This window comes from Nicotiana tabacum, chromosome 7 (assembly GCF_000715075.1).
Source record: "Nicotiana tabacum cultivar K326 chromosome 7, ASM71507v2, whole genome shotgun sequence".
Classification (NCBI taxonomy): Eukaryota; Viridiplantae; Streptophyta; class Magnoliopsida; order Solanales; family Solanaceae; genus Nicotiana; species Nicotiana tabacum.
The window spans coordinates 125,488,433-125,505,280 of record NC_134086.1 but is presented as its reverse complement, the minus strand read 5'-3'; the positions used below and the strand labels follow the sequence as shown (position 1 = coordinate 125,505,280).

At 33.6% G+C, this 16,848-nt stretch overlaps 3 protein-coding genes across 3 annotated transcripts; 1 reads left to right on the top strand and 2 right to left on the bottom strand.

Annotated features, from left to right (window-relative positions):
- Window positions 1-210: 210 nt before the first annotated feature.
- On the bottom strand, window positions 211-927 carry LOC142162273 (uncharacterized). Its single transcript, XM_075218605.1, has one exon. It carries the CDS (start codon window positions 925-927, stop codon window positions 211-213), a length of 717 nt encoding a protein of 238 aa, XP_075074706.1.
- A 1,155-nt stretch (window positions 928-2,082) lies between these two features.
- Window positions 2,083-4,525, bottom strand: LOC107817554 (WAT1-related protein At1g09380-like). Its single transcript, XM_016643408.2, has 7 exons — window positions 4,350-4,525; window positions 3,743-3,805; window positions 3,435-3,551; window positions 3,059-3,305; window positions 2,769-2,924; window positions 2,538-2,689; window positions 2,083-2,463 (listed from the first exon to the last, which is right to left on the bottom strand). Exons 1-7 carry the CDS (start codon window positions 4,523-4,525, stop codon window positions 2,331-2,333), a joined length of 1,044 nt encoding a protein of 347 aa, XP_016498894.1. The 3' UTR covers window positions 2,083-2,330.
- A 4,307-nt stretch (window positions 4,526-8,832) lies between these two features.
- On the top strand, window positions 8,833-14,198 carry LOC107817553 (GDSL esterase/lipase At1g09390-like). The gene is made up of 5 exons (XM_075217585.1): window positions 8,833-9,170; window positions 10,787-10,972; window positions 11,858-12,018; window positions 12,930-13,200; window positions 13,701-14,198. The coding sequence occupies exons 1-5, from the start codon at window positions 8,915-8,917 to the stop codon at window positions 13,928-13,930; spliced, it is 1,104 nt and encodes a 367-aa protein (XP_075073686.1). The 5' UTR covers window positions 8,833-8,914; the 3' UTR covers window positions 13,931-14,198.
- Window positions 14,199-16,848: the final 2,650 nt, after the last annotated feature.

Sequence of the window (16,848 nt, the reverse complement as noted above, 5' to 3'; positions counted from 1 at the left end):
CCCCTGCATTAGGAGGTATGGTATCTCCCAAAATCATATTATGTGCAGAATTGCCTCCAAATTTCTCTTTGAACTTGAAATCCTCTGGATAGCCAATCAACTTATAGCATCCATCTCTAGTATGGCCCTTCATCTTGTAGTAGTCACATTGGATATTGTAATTTCTTTTAACTTTCTGAGCATAGGATCCCTTTGTGCTTAGCAGGGCTGTTATTCAGCTTTGTCCCCACCAATTGTCATATGTGCTATGCTTCTCTGTATTTCTCTTTCAACCAGCATAGAACAAGCTTTGTTCACTATTGGAAGTAGCTCCATCATCATGATATGTTCACGAGCCTGCTCATATGTCTCGTTTAGCCCCATGAGAAACTGCAACAACTTTTGCCTCCGCATGAAAGTCACATAATCTCTTGACTTTGGGCATTCACATCTAGGAATTGGTGTTAAGCTGTCATATTCAGCCCAGAGTTCACGCAATTTGGAGTAGTAACTGGCAATAGAACTAGTTCCTTGATTCACTGTGGCTATTGCTTTATGCAGTTGAAATATTATAGATCCATTCACTTTGTCAAATCTCTCCTTTAAATATCTCCAAACAGCACATGCATCTGAAGAATATATAACTCCACTTAATAAGTCCTTCGAGACACAGTTCATTATCCACGATAGAACGATAGCACTGCAGCTCTCCCATAGATCTGTCATATTTGGACCATAACTTTCCTTTTTACAGGTTCCTTCAATGAATCCCATCTTATTGCGTCCTAGGATCGCAATACACATTGCTCGGCTCCATATGGAATAGTTTTTAGATCCTGTCAGTTGCAGAGAGATCAGTATCGCTCCAAAATTATCTGTGGAATGCAGAAATAGAGGATGATTATGGCTCAAATTCTCAAGCAAAGTGTTGTTTGTAGTTGCTTCCATTGTCAAACTCAGAAATCTTCAGGTTGTTCCCTAGAAATCAAATCGATTCAGAAGAAACTTTCTCCTAAATTGAAGCTGAAAGTTGATGAATTTAGCTAATTACGAACTTTTAAAATCATAATAATGGCCTCATTGCTCTAATACCATGTTGAATTTAGGAGGTGACAGCCCTGGAAGCTGAGCTTCTTAGAGGAAGAAATGAAGGAGAGAAGAGAGGAAATGCAGTAATCGACTTTACTGTTGTATTGAAAAGCTGTAAATGAAATCTGTACATAGCCCCTTATATATAATGCTCACTAACTATCCTAAATAATGACAACTAATTACAGTTGTACTACCTACTTAACAAATAACAATAATCTGGTATCTCCTAACTAACTAACCACCACATGTGCTCCTCACGTGCTAGGTTATTCCCTCCTCAACATCAATTCTATGTGCATTTGCCCCGCTTCATCCTTTAATTTTTTTAATTTTTTCTTTTGTCATTTAATTTTGAATTTTCAGCATTGATTTAATGCTTTCACTTGAATTATATATAAGATTATAAAACCAATTCAAAAGTGTTTTACTTTTAAATATCTCTAGTCATCGGTTTTGTGGCTTTCGTATTTAATTTTCAGGGAAGTTGAATTGAAGTACCAGTTAATTATTTGACATGCTTATTTAGCATGACATGTCTCCTGGCATTATATGCCGGGAGACATAACTGAGACTAAACTTCATAACTTCATGATATTATGCAAGTTAACATGCAAACTTGGCTCCCGATTAATACTTGTATCTGAAAAGTGAGTTCTCTTGCCCATGGTAAAACCAATAATTGAACCGTTAATAATTCATAACGAATTAATAATATTCGTCGTAGTTTCTGACATTGATGTAAAAACCTCAGTATTTCATTTCATACATTTGCCATGCTTCTACAAGTGAAAAATTGAGCAGGGCTTAACACGCAAATTAATCCATTTGCGTGTCTGTGTAACACGCGCAACTCCAAAGATGATTTCAATAAAAATTTCCAACTGTACCTATGAATAATATTATAAGACATAGATGTTGAAAGATTAAACATATATTGAAATCTACGGAGTATTATTTTTCTAGATAACGGGAATCAATTAACATGAAATTCTCCTCAAATAAAAAAGCCAGTAAGCTAGATTTCTCTAAACTGATTTGTTTAAAATCCTTTTATTATACATAGAGGAAGGTGAGGCGTTATAAGGTGAAGAATTAAATTTTCATCAACAGATCAAAGTTCAGATAGTCAACCAAATGGATTACTAAAATTCTCATTTCCTAAGCTGATCGAAAGTCAATGAGATCGGTGTATACCTAGGAGCTTCTACTTACTGGCATGAACTTCAGGATTTGAATGACCAGATAATTGCAGTTCTAAATCAAACTTTGCTCTGCTGCTTTAATTTATCTGTTTTTATCTCAAGACTTTCTGTCTCCAACTTCGATTTCTCCTTATCCTTTCCCCATAGGGCACCATAGAATCCCACTACTGTCAAGAACGATCCTACAATTCTGAAATTCACAAACAATAAATGTAAGTTAAAATTTAAAAACCAACAATTTGGATTGGTGAAATGAAGACTTACGTTCCAAGATATAGTTTCTCACGAAGCAAAGTCCAACTAAGAACGGCCGTTATGATTAGCATTAAAGGGTAGAAAACTGAGACATAGAGAGGACCTTTTCTTTGTATACACCATGAAGTTAGACAATATCCTAACGCAGTACATACAATTCCCTGAAATTCACTATTGAATTAGATAAAGAATAATAATACAAACAATAATTTAAATTTAATTTGTTAACGTAATTATTACATTGTAAAGAACGGCAATAGTTCTCATACGGTCTAAAGACCAAGCAGCTTTGTCACGAACCACAAAAACCCCAATTATCACACATTGAAAACTTGCCATTAAGCACATCAACATTGTACTTGTGTATGGAGCTGCATATTTCTCGCTCACTCTTGCCTGATAAATAAATAAAAAACCAAATTTGATGAATAAGTTAATATTTTTCCAGCAATGAATTATTTTTTAGTAAGAAAATTTGAAAAAGGGATAAGAATGTGCTTTGTTTGGTGATAGAAAAGAAAGAGAATTACTTGAAAAATAATCCACAATGAATAAAAAATAGTGCTAACAATAAGCAATAAAGGTCCCAAGATTAAGTTGACATGGCCAGTAGAATTCTTTTCCTCAGTATTTTCTGCAAATTTCCAATGGATGCCAGATTGACCAATTACAATAGGTCCATGATACAAAGACAATAACATGGCACCACCAACACATATTATTGTACCACACGCTTTGGCTTGCCCTGCCTTACTTCTAAACCCAACTTTCTCCAACCTGCCAAATTAAAATTTACTTTTCTAGTAAGTTTCTGGGATTCATCTGTGTTTAATATAAGTATTTTGGGATTAATAATATGTTACACTCATATTGATTTGAAGAAAAGTAGTAATTAAAATTTATTACCCAAAAGGGATAGCCAGGAGAAAAGTGGCTGCTGGAATTAAGTTTGATAATGCACAGGCGATTGTAGGAGTGGAATTCTTTAACCCAACGAAGTATGCAATCTGACTCACGGTTAACCTGCATATTGGATAGTGGATACGTACCAGAAATTAAGCGTGAATGTTCAAAGGAAACACACAATATCTCGAATTATCATTTAAATTTGTAAAAAATATTTATGTATTTGTTACTCAAAACTTTAAAATAAAATGAAACTGAGGGAGTAGTTACGACATATGGATGATGTGCTTGAAATAGAGAAAACTTACCCGGAAAAAGAACATAAGAAAATCCAGAATAGAATAGATGATGTCAACTGCGGCTTAGTTTTCCTGGATTGAATTAAGCAAAGCTGATTTAGCATTTAATGAGTAGATTTTCAATGGTTATAGATTACGTCCTCCCGTCCTTTTTACCTGTCCCTTACACTTTGACATAATGATTAAGAAAAGCTTTGGACATTATTAGTCTTTTAAGGTATCCTTATATGTGTAATTAATTAATGAATCTATGACTTCTTAAAGTAGAATGGGTGGGATTTAAAAAAAAAGCTATTAATGTCTTCTTGGAAATTCAAAAGTGATAAATTTTTTGAACCAATTTCTTTTGTCTAAAAAAAAGGGTTAGATAAAAAAACTAGAGGAGTATTTTTTTTTTTTTTTTTTTGATTCCCTTTCCCATTTGATCCCTTTTGTTTTGTTGAAGCTATTATTCCTTTGGTGACTCGAATCTACGATCCTAAGGTTATAGGTAGGGGAGAAAGGGAAGAGGGTGCTGACCATCCGAGCAACCCCTCTTCTCAACCAGACCAGTATTCGATAATATTCAGTGTTATCCCCATTCGTACAATTTTGTGATTGAATGAGGGGTAATTACCACTCGAAGAAGTAAGCAAAGGGAGCAAGGGAAATAGTTCCAATTATTTGGCGATAAGCAATGTGGACGAAAGGGTCCATTCCAGCATCCATGACAAGTGTTCCAACAATGTTCATTCCTGCATAGCCAACTTGCACCATTACCATTATCAAAAAAGGTAAAACTTCGTTACCCATTTGTTGTTATCTTAACTATATATGACGATAATTTGAGTGGTTTAAAATCTAATTCTGGATGGTGACTACTAAGATGTGACGGAAAATTATACAAAAGGGTAAGCATTTTATAGATGTAAAAGAAGACCAAAATTAATGAGTAGATTCTAAGGATGATGATCACAAGATAAAGAAAGGGGCCACATATGGCAAAAACATTTAAGTTCCAATTCACAGCAGACGGCATATCAGTGTATACGCTACAAGTTAGAGCATTGTGCATCATCGATCTCCTTTTCGATACGGTTTGAGGAAGATTTTGTAATTTCTCGTGTAGCCGCAAGATATATAAAGTGATACAAAACAAACATTAGAAACCAACCAGCATGCCAGAAGAAAAGAATTATTATATTGTTTTTTTTATTAGCAAAGAAAAAAGATACGGCTGATTCCACTTCTAATATTGGTAATTGCGAGCTTCTATCAGTTTGAAGATTCCACTTGCCGATGATATAAATTAGTAAATACCTATTTGGTCGCACCCATTTAATCTATATCTATTTTTTTAAAAAGTTTTAACTTGTACCCACTTTTTAAATAATTTTAGTCTCATTTCTCCTCTTTCGTCTTCTTCTTCTTTCTTCTACTGCTGTTGGTGCTGCTATGAAACTTCTTCATGGGATGATTGTTATAAGTATGTTTATCAGATTATCAAAAAATAAATTATAAATAATTACGTAAGTTAGTAGACAATAATTTGTGAATATTTCCACGTATGGGAAGTTTAAGGTCACACTTAGTGATTCTTTTCATGATAATTATGTTCTTTTCATGTTTAGTGTTTCCAAAATTTATAATTTAAATACTATTGGCAATCTGATTATTTATCTAGTATGTTAGAAAGCTTTTTCAAAAATTTCAGTTTATATAGTGCTGAAATTTTTACAAATGAACTAAATAACTTCAGCATCTTCTGCTAAAGTTTTTGAAAAAGCTTATCCAGGACAAAAAAAACTTCAGCTTATTTAGTGCTGAAGTTTTTATAAATGAACTAAATAACTTCAGCATCTTCTGCTGAAGTTATTTAAAAAGCTTTATGACAAAACTAATGAATCCAGGATAAAAAAAACTCCAGCTTTTAGTTCTTAAGTTTTTACAAATGAACTAATAACTTCAGGATCTTCTGCTGAAGTTTTTGAAAAGGCTTATCTAGGACAAAAAAAAAACTTCAGTTTATTTAGTGATGAAGTTGTTATAAATGAACTAAATAACTTCAGCATCTTCTGCTGAAGTTTTTGAAAAAGCTTAATGGCAAAACTAATGATCCAGGATAAAAAACTTCAGCTTATTTAGTGTAATTACAAACAAAAACTTCAACAAATAGAAAATAAAACTTCAGCTACTATGCTTAAGGTCAGCAATTACAAACAAAAACTTCAGCAAATAGAGAACAAAACTTCGGCTACTATGCTTAAGTTCAGCAATTACAAACAAAAACTTCAACAAATATAGAACAAAACTTCAGCTACTATGCTTAAATAAACAAAAACTTCAGCAGCACGTGCTACTTCAGGTCTGTCTACTAGAATGCTGAAATTTTGCGTGATTGTCTTTGCTACTTCAGCCCTGTATGCTGAAGTTACGCGAAAAAGTGGGTACGCTTGAAATTTTTTTTTGCAAAGCGGACACACGTTAAAACGTGACCCAAAAACGGGTATAAATGCTTATATCTAAATTTTAAAGTGAAAATAACATGGGCTAGCAAATTTTCGGACCAGTAGTCGAGAGAGCCAGCATTTGTAAAGTTATTGAAAAATAACCACTATTTTAAACGGAGATAAAATCTGAATAAAAATTATAAAATTCCAACACATTATACTGGAATCTCATACAGAGGCAGATCTAGGATTTGAAGGTGGTGGGTGTTATTCCTTTAATGTTTACCTTGTAATGACTAACACGGAATTTGTAAGGAATGTTTATTCAATTTTTTTGAATTTATTTAGGTCAACCTAATAGGTGTCTTTTATTTGAATATATAAAAATTACACCTAAAATATCAAAAAATAAATATAATTAGCATTTTAAATAAGGAATACCACATGTATTATAACAACACAAATAAAATAAATATTTTCACTAGGAAATTACATCTTTTTCTACATATTGAAAATAAATTTACACAAGTAAAATAACATTTGCAATAAGGGAATTACATCAACCAAAATAAGATTTTTTTAAAAAAAATGTCTTTAGTAAATAAATTATACCCACAAGTATAATTAAATAAACTACAAGTAGTAAATCTCATTTTTAAGAAATGCTTACGAAATTTTAATCATAATTTAATACTAACGATATTTAAATTATATTTAATAATTATGTAATAACAAAAAAATTTATGATATAATAGAAAGGCAAAATTTTGTTTATCTTAATCCAAAATTCCCATAAGACACAAGTTGTTCGGCTTTGAAAGAAAAAAACTCATAGATTTATGATAAAGAGGAATACTTATTTTATATAATTTTAAGTTTTTGAGTCTATTTTTCGAGTGTTCTTACTAGAAATCACATATAAAATAATAAAATAGAGAAAAACAATTTAAAATAATAAAACGACAAATAAAAAATTGGGAGGCATTTGAAAAAGGAAAATGATTGGGATAAAAGGAAATAAAAAACACAAAGAAAAAGGGAAAGACACACAGGGTTCAAGACAAATTCCAATTTGAATTTTACAAACAAGAAAAGCTTTCAAAAAGGTCTACCAGTCATGACACCTTTGTCTAGTTTATAACTGCGGGTGGCAGAATGAGATATTTAACCTAATTTAAGAAAATTTCAATATATGTATATAAAAAATTTATCCTCTTAGCGGGTGCCATGCCACCCCTTTCTAAAGGGGTGGATCCGCCCCTGATCTCATATGTAATTCAAATTCTAGCATATTATGCTGTAATTTTCTCTGACCTTTGAGGCTACTTTGTTCACATTTTATCTTTACATAAAAAAATGGTTAAATTTTAATTACTTTAAATTGTGACTATTTTTTAATTATCAGTTGTAATCATGCTGTTTTTGATTATTGTTTTTTCCAATTATAAATGTGTAGTGAATAAAGCCTATTGGAGTTTAGTCGCAGTCCAGATTTTTGTGACAGAATAAGGTAGTAATATGGGCCAGGTTTTGGTATTTTCAGATGGAATCCAATACAATGAGGTGGAGACGCAAATGTAAGCTTGTTTGAGAATCCCAGAATATCAGGGCCAAGCTTGGAGGGCTATCATTTTGAATTTGCATCATTACAATTGAAGTAAATAATGCACCATCATGAATGTTACCAAATCATAGTTTTGAGGCATGTGTTGTGTAATACTCTCTTCCTTACCACCAAACGTCGTGGAGCGATCGGGGTGGAATGATAAATACTCCTCTATAGTATTAAGAGGCTGTTTAGTAGTTGGTTAGGAGAAAAATTATCCATGTATTGGAGGCAACATAACTTGTACAATGTTGGGTAATCATTAGTTATGCTGTACAAAATTCTGCATAACTAATACCATATTTGGTTGTAATTTTACAATTTTACATAAATAATACATGTATAAGTTATAAGTCAATCTATGTATTATTTTATGCAAGGTAGGAAATGAAATAACTAATGCATGTATTAATAATACATTGAATGACAAATTTATCCCTATCACTTTATAGATAAATGATTCCTTCGAAAAATTGATCTGTATCAAATCCTTTGAAGAGCAAGCATGAAGATGCCTCACTGCTAGGCTATTGCTTTTCTCAATCTATTAGATAAAAAATGAGTATATAAGTGTTTTACTTTAAAATTTATATAATGTATATTAATATCTAGTATAAAAAACCAAATGTTCAAAAAAATAATTCTTGTGTAACTAATTCATGTATAACTATATCTGTATAACTAATCCATGTATTACTTATACATACATAATTAATACCTGCATAATTAATACGTATAGCTAATACTTGCGTAACTCTAATAGACGACCAAACGATCGTAATAGTTATAAAGAGAGCTACTAGTTGACTGTCCAACATGAATCATGCCGCACCTCAGACAAAGATTGTTATATGCAAATTAATCCGCAAAGTTGTGGGGATAAAGTGTAAAATAGTGTAGACCAATAAGTTAATTTTGTCCACCACACTCTTTCAACACCTCTAGTAAAAATTACTTCTGAAAATAAAAAGGAAGAAGAATAAAAAAATAATTTGTCCATACATGGGGAAAAGAACAAAATGGGGACTACCCACCATGTCGGTGGAGCCCACACATTGTTTCAAACTATTTTCAGGAGCTGCCAACGTTCTACTAGTACTAAATGAAGTTAACTGAGTAGTCTGTTTCTACAAAGTAGAGCCAGTCATGGCTTGGGCCTTATTCTTACAACAAGCTTCAGCTTATGTTATCGTCATTTCTGTACTTTCCTCTTGTTTTCTAAACCCGGTTCTAGCTCAGTGTAAAAATGCGCCAGTTATTTTCAATTTTGGTGATTCTAACTCGGATACGGGTGGACTCGTGGCCGGACTCGGGTACCCGATTAACCTCCCAAATGGTCGAACTTTCTTCCGCAGATCAACTGGTCGTCTCTCTGATGGTCGCCTCATTCTTGATTTTCTCTGTAAGTCCCATTCACTCTTGCTCCTTTTTTTTTTCTTCCTTTTTTTCTATTTCTTTTCCTGTTACTTTGTTATTTTCTTTTCATTTTCTGTAGTGCTTTGTTTAATTGTACATTGGAAGTATGAATTTGTACGGAGTTGGTTGGATCCACTGCATGCATTGGTTGGTAGGTAAAATATCATATCTTTGAAAGATTGTGATGAATATTTGATTGGGTCCTACTTGGATTTTAATGTTTGTAAGCATCTGGCATTTCATTAAATGCAAGCTTGACTACTGTGGTTTATTCATGCAATCAAATTGAGGACACTAATAGCATAGCATTGCATTAGTTACAAAATTTATGCTCCTGAAAATGTGTCCTTGTTCAAAGTTTATTTTACATCATCCATTTCATAATGAAACTTTGACTGGGTAAACTATGATCTCTATAGTACATAATATAGACCATTCACTTCTTAATCTTTTGAGAAAAGCTGAACGGAAATTGTTGAATATACTATTTACTTTATACAACCTAAGTTGAAAGTGTACTTTGCTTCATTTCATTTAGCTAGTCTCTGTTTTATTGTGCACCGGGCTGCCAGCTGCCAACAGTCTCTGTTTTATAATGTGATATTCTTGTAAATATCAAATGACAGAAAATTGGTAACTCATTGATGGCTGAAAATATCAGGGTCCAGAATAAACTAACGATCTTCAGACGATGGTTTACTCTGGGTTTTTTTGTGTCATTCTTTTGGAAATACGGTCGGATCTCTCGATAATAGCATCTTAATATAATAGGCATTCACTATAAAAACCAAATTTTTCTCGGACCTGATTTTTATGTTATGTTATAATATATGTCCTATATGACAACACTTCACTATAACAACCAAAAAATATTGGAACAAACGAGGTTGTTATAGAGAGGTTTGACTGTACTTGTTTTAGGCAAATTGAATCATTTAATGAAAGACTATAGCACTACAATGAAAGTTAGTTGAGTGATGCTTAATGGGACTACTTTGTGCTAAGTTTTATTTACCTTGGGAGAACGGGTGCATGCTGCAACAAACAAAGAAAAACTGCATACATCTTTTATACAGATATCTAAATGGATTTCTTCTTTCAGTTAATAAAACGTGAAAGGTAATTAGGACCTCAATTGTCATGAATATTATGCAATGTGCAAAACAATTAGGATTATTATGTCTCCTACTGTATTGAGACAGAACATGTAGCAGGTACCTTCATTGTGTGGAAAATAGTTACCGCGGATCTTTTGGTTCTCACATTCTTATCATGTGCCTTGGGAATATAGAATATCATGGCAAATAAAAATGAGGACAAACTTGAAGGTTGTAATAGGGATCGCACTGAGGAATATTTCCAATATTTTCATGTCACTATTTTTCATAGAACTTTCAAAGATTTTTTTATGCCTTGCATTATTCTGGGATATGTATGGCCCTCCAGAAGCACTATTTCCCCTCCTACTATATATGAATCAACGATGGTGTAGTTTATAGTATATCTAGTTCTTAGTTTTGTTATGGACACATAATTATGCGCTCTCCAAGTATCATGGGATACCAATGTATGTGAGCTGATATTGAATTTTTGTCAGTGCAGGTCAAAGTGTTAATACAAGGTTCCTGAGCCCATACCTAGACTCTGTGGGTTCCACTTTCTTGAATGGAGCAAATTTTGCTATAGCAGGATCTCGTTTACTGCCTAAGTATGAACCGTTTGCATTAAATATTCAAGTCATGCAGTTTCTTCATTTCAAGGATCGCTCAATTGAACTTGTTAGTGCTGGTAATTCTTACACTTTCCTTTCATTCTTTGTACAAATCTTGTATCACTCTCATCTTATAATTTTTGATTAACATGTGTTTCTATTTGTGTGTGTGTGTGTGTTTGGGGGGGGGGGGGGGGGGTCGTACGGATCTCTCTTGATACTCTCAACTAATTTCCAACATAACTGTGCTTAGAAAATCCACATCTGCATACTTTGAGGTGTTTCTAGTAATACTGAATGACATAATCTCATTAATGTGCTGTTGTTATGAACACAGAATATGTTAGTTATCAAAGCTGAAAGTTTATAGCTAATGTGAAAATTGAAACCTAGTCCTTGATTTTTCCCTTTTGTTCTAGTTTAATATCTAAAGAGCACATTTTGTTTCAAATAGGTCTCTCTGCCCTATACATTTTTGTCTTTTAGTAGAACTCTTTTGGAGCTGGTGGAAAATAACAGAGGTTATCTTTATAATTTTATCTGCAAGAATGCACCTATTAGTCAGTGAAAAGAACTGAACTGGAATTGCCGAGCTATGTCCAAATAAAAGTAGTAGAACATTAAAAAATTTATATACCCTCGGATCTGTTGTATTGGCTATTCTTACATGAATGTTTTCGATTAAACTACCCAGTTTGCATGAGGACTGGAGACCAGCTAGGCCAGCTCTTTCAATTCAGTTAAAAGATACTTATATAGTGCGCAACATGCTCATTACAATTTCAGATTGAGATGGTGTGTCCCTAGTTTTTTGGTTTTTCTTGTTCATTGCTAATAGAGCATCAAACACAAAGAGATGTTAAGCTTATGAAACTTATAGATAATTTTTGTTACCCATGCTAATGGCCTGTACCGAGAAGTGTGAACATGATCTTGACTTAGGTTCATATTGTTACATCCAGGTTCTGGAAATTTGGTTGGTGATGAAGGATTCCGCAATGCTCTTTTTATGATAGATATTGGACAAAATGACCTTGCCGATTCATTTGCTAGGAACATGTCTTACACAGAAGTAGTCAAGATGATCCCTTCCTTTGTTACAGAGATCAGGAATGCAATTCAGGTAATTTCTTCAATCACTATTCATTCACTTTCCCCTGCTTTCCCGACCAAAAGAAGGAAGTACAACACAAACAAGAACATCAATAAGTTAATATGAAGAATAGCATAGGAAGGATAAAGTTAGTTAAGAAGCGTTTCACAGCAGGGTTAATGAGGTGTTAAAAGGTTAGCTACCTGATTTATGTGATAGCAGTTTTTGCCCCCAAATGAAGCTTAGAGCAATAGAGTCGAAGTTTTATTTTGAACCCCGTAGGTGAAGTGTACTTACAAACATAACCATGGCGGGACATGACACGTGTGGGAAAATTTAGGACATGAATGCACAAAAGACATAGTCAAAGTAATAAAAGACATATCTTTTAGTTTGTAACTTATTTTATACAATTAAAATAGCAGATATACATAAATGTAAGCAAGCATGTTTCTGCAATCTACACCAACTGACATGGCTCAATTTAGTTATCAAGTTTTTGATATCGCTGTCTTCTACTTGATCTACTTCACTCCATATTTTAAAGTTGTAATTTAGCTCTGCATTCTTATATTGCTAAACATATCCATTCTTGAGCATGTACCAATAATTGGAGAACCAGATGCATGTCCAATCCAGTATCTAAGTACGGTAAATTTTCAGAGTTTCCCCTATTTATGGCCTTAATATCTGCATGTGAGAATTCAAGTGCATTATTTTTAAGTTCTAAGAAATTTAATGAAGACAAGCATTATAAGTGATGATATTCCGGTACAAATTCTGTTAGTTGGAACTGGCATGTCTACGGCTAAAGCTTTTATTAGATACGAATAAAAAATATTAGTGCTCCATCCTTTCACATAAAATTTAAGATTTATGATTATAGCTTAAAATTAGATAGTTTTTGAGTCTGCCCATTCCCTTAAACTTTTCAAATGTAGGTCATATATTCTCAAGGAGGGCGGAAATTTTGGGTCCACAACACTGGGCCACTAGGATGCCTACCTCAAAAACTTACCCTGGTTCAGAAAGTTTCCTCTGATCTTGATCCACATGGCTGTCTTGCAAGTTACAACTCTGCAGCAAAACTGTTCAATGAAGGGCTGCGACATGTGTGCCAAGAGTTGGGATCTGAAATGAAGGATGCTACTATTGTATATGTAGACATATATGCTATCAAATATGATCTTATAGCCAACTCCAGCAACTATGGTAAGCATAAAACGTTTCTCGTTTGGTTAGTCAGCTAGATTTTCCTAGTTTTTAGGTTGTGAATGATCAGAATGGATCTACTAAAGTTGGCATTGAAATGCTGATATTATTAGTAAATAGATTGGCTAGCTCCCAAAATAATATGTTTCCTCCTTATTGTACCCTCATGTACAGAGGTTCTTTTCACTTGTCATCAAAAACTTCTTGCAAATTGAGTTGTTGTTATGGGTAGAATGTCTCACATTGGTTGAGCGGGAATGAGTTATATGGTTTCACGACATTCCCACCGTATGAGCTAACTTTTGGGAGTGAGTTAGGCTTAAGGTCCATTTCTTTACCGTTACCTTGTTCATTCACCAAACTTGGAAAGTTTGAAATTAAAGAAGAATGAGGGCTGAGAAAGCAACACAGTAATTATTCTCACGAGCTACTGACTATTTGTAAATAGTTGGCAGCTTACTAAAAACTACTGTTCATATGTTATGATTCTGCATTTGCAGGCTTCTCAAATCCGTTAATGGCATGTTGTGGCTACGGAGGACCTCCATACAACTACCGTAAAGGAGTGACATGTGGTCACCCCGGTTATCAGGTTTGCAGTGAAGGGTCTGAGTTCATAAGTTGGGATGGAGTTCATTATACTGAGGCAGCTAACAGAGTTATAGCCTCTAAGATACTGTCCACAGAGTATTCCACTCCGCGAATCGGCTTTGATTTCTTCTGCCATTGATAGTTCATTGCAAGAATAAAGTGCAAGCTTATCTTAGTTGCTGCAGAGAGAATGGTGAAAATTCTTTGAAGAAAAAGAATAGTAAAAAGATTCCGTTCTGAGTTCATATTGCTGTTCATAGAAAGAGGCCAAGGTGAACTCTTTGCTCTTCGTTTTGAAGTCATGATTCCCTAACACTATTTGTCTCAATCCACGTCTCCCCGTGATTTTAGGCATGTATTAACTTATTTTGTAGCTGTGTATTATTTATGATATCAAAGCATTTAAGTCTGTGTTTTCTTTAGTTTTCTTGCAAGTAATTCATATCATGATGTCTTCTAGTTGACATATTCCAAAATATAACATTGACATACTCATTAGTGTTGGTTTTTTTCTTTTTTCTTGAGAAGGAACAAAGAAATGAACTCTTTCGTATTGGCTTTTATATTGACCAGAAGAATGTTTCAAACTTCAATGAATCGACTTCCTTTTGTTCCTAGCTTTCTGGTTGAGTTTACTCGTGGACCCGTTTGGCCATAGATTTTGCCAAAATAAATTTGGGTTTTATTGACAAACACATGTTTGGCCATAGATTTTGCCTACATTTTGGCAAAATCCCAAATCCCAAAACCAGCTCCAAAATATCACTATTATATTTTTTAAAAATTGCGCCAAAATTATGTATTTTATAAAAGAACACCACTTATTATTTTGTAACAATGTTGCTTCGTCTTCTCGGCCATCTGATAGTGTATCATGTAGTTCATTATAAAAATAATAATTTTGTACCAAATTTATTTATGTTCAGGACTATGGTTTGCGATAATATAATGAATGTTATTGATGAAATTTGAGCTTAAACTGAAACTGCCATTAGAAGCGAAAGAGCAGAGAAGAGAGCTTCGGAGAGAGAAGGAATATTCTATAAAAATGTGTTAAGTAAATGACTTTACATCTGAGCTGCATATATATACAGTAAAACTAACTCTAACTAATTCTTATGACAACTGTGATCTTGTTGTCAAATTAACTACCACTAACCGACTTAATTAAGACAAATAATAGCTCTTTCTTCTTCTACATAGTGCAAGTCACTGTAAGATAATTAATCTATAGCCATAGCAGAGATTAAGACACAATCATACAGATATAATATCATAATCTTGAGTTAGAGTCTAAGGAAGCATACCGTTAAACTCCATGGATTCAGCAGCGACAACAAACAGCGATTAAGCCTGAGACCAACTTTCACAATCCACTAGCTACGCGCTCTCACAGTCCGGAGAACTTGACTGATGGGACGTCTACTGTTACCACGTATTCAAGAAGCAGAATACGCTAGGGTTTTCTAATAGCTAGGGAAAGGGAGGTTGACCTCTATTTATAAAGAGTGTCTACCCATCACAGACCAATAGTTATTGGGTCTCACTTATCCACACACATGATATTTAATATTAGGCCTTTTATTTATGCACCACTTGGGCCACGTCACTATCCTTTCAGGCTATAACCAATTAACGTAAGTCCAAATTCCAACATTTTCTCACTTGGACGTTAACGTTAATTGAGGACAAGAAATAATTTTAAATATTTGAGTTTTTAAGAAAATCATTTTGAAAAAGGATTTTAGACTCTACGGTGGCCACACTACTCACATAGCCACAAATAGAATGACCCATATAACAATCCATTCAGTCTCAATAAAAAAGACTAACAATGAATCGTAGCAGGCATCGCACCATTTTAAGGTATGAATTCTATCTACGACCACATATGCTAGAATTTCCATCAACATGGATCAAACATGTGTGCTAAGCATTTTATCTTTCTAATCAAGGTGAATAGATTCACACCTCTTAGAAAGAAATAATCCTCCAAGTGATATTATAACCATATCACCTTAGGAGCCTCCAAGCGACACAAAATTATATCACCTCAGGAGGATTCCTTTTGCCTTACTCCGGGATAATCAAGGCAACAAGCTGCAAGACTCAAAAATATCATGAGTTTATGCAATGCCCAATTGGAAATAAAAAATAAATAAATTGTCATGTTAGTTATAAGCATAAGAGATATCAAATAACACAAGCTTGCATAAAAATAAAATTTATTAAATGCAATATCTCAGTCAACAATTACAAAGTAACTCACACTGACTAAAGCACATCAAAAGACTCTAAAATACCCATATTTTTAGCATGTTATTCAAACACTACAGGCCTAAGACCTTTAGTCAAATGATTAGTCAACATAGATTCTGTGCTAATATGCTCAATACATATATCACCTTCTTTTACCATATCTCTAACCTTAAGAAACTTAAGGCTAACATGTTTAGAGTCTCTTGTTCTCTTGTTACTCTTGGAGAAGAACAAGCTGCACTGTTGTCACAGAAAATAGTCACCGGCTTAGATATAAAATCCACAATTTGCAATTTAGTAAGAAAATTCTTCATCCAGACAACATGTGAAACGGTCTCAAAACAAGTAATAAACTCAGCTTCCATTGTAGATGTAGCGGTGATGCTTTGCTTCTAACTTTTTCAAGAAATAGCACCTCCACCCAACATAAAAATATACTCAGAAGTTGATTTCATAGTATCGTGACAACCTGCAAAATCAGAATCCGAATATACTAGAAGATCCAGGTCATCAACCCTTTTGTACACAAGCATGAAGTCTTTGGTGCATTGTAGATATCTCATCACTTTCTTTGCAGCCACCCAATGTGCCTATAGACACCTGATTTTTGACTCTCCCCGAGAATTTTCACATTTTTAGCGTGAATATGTGAAATTGGGTCTAATATAGCTATTTTAACTATTTTACTTTATTTCGTCGCAAAAGAAAAATTACAAAAAATATATATATGAATTTTAGTTTATGTATTTCTCATAAACTTGAAAATATACAAAACAAATTGTACCTTAATTTTGTACT

What these genes read in the sequence shown, in the direction of transcription:
- LOC107817554 (XM_016643408.2), bottom strand. Translation starts at nt 4,525, where the DNA reads ATGGGTAACGAAGTTTTACCTTTTTTGATAATGGTAATGGTGCAAGTT. An exon ending in TTCTTATGTTCTTTTTCCGG is followed by an intron (nt 3,552 to 3,742) that starts GTAAGTTTTCTC and finishes TCCAATATGCAG; the next exon opens with GTTAACCGTGAGTCAGATTG. An exon ending in GAGAAACTATATCTTGGAAC is followed by an intron (nt 2,464 to 2,537) that starts GTAAGTCTTCAT and finishes TGTGAATTTCAG; the next exon opens with AATTGTAGGATCGTTCTTGA.
- LOC142162273 (XM_075218605.1), bottom strand. Translation starts at nt 927, where the DNA reads ATGGAAGCAACTACAAACAACACTTTGCTTGAGAATTTGAGCCATAAT.
- LOC107817553 (XM_075217585.1), top strand. Translation starts at nt 8,915, where the DNA reads ATGGCTTGGGCCTTATTCTTACAACAAGCTTCAGCTTATGTTATCGTC. An exon ending in CCTCATTCTTGATTTTCTCT is followed by an intron (nt 9,171 to 10,786) that starts GTAAGTCCCATT and finishes TTGTCAGTGCAG; the next exon opens with GTCAAAGTGTTAATACAAGG. An exon ending in AGCCAACTCCAGCAACTATG is followed by an intron (nt 13,201 to 13,700) that starts GTAAGCATAAAA and finishes CTGCATTTGCAG; the next exon opens with GCTTCTCAAATCCGTTAATG.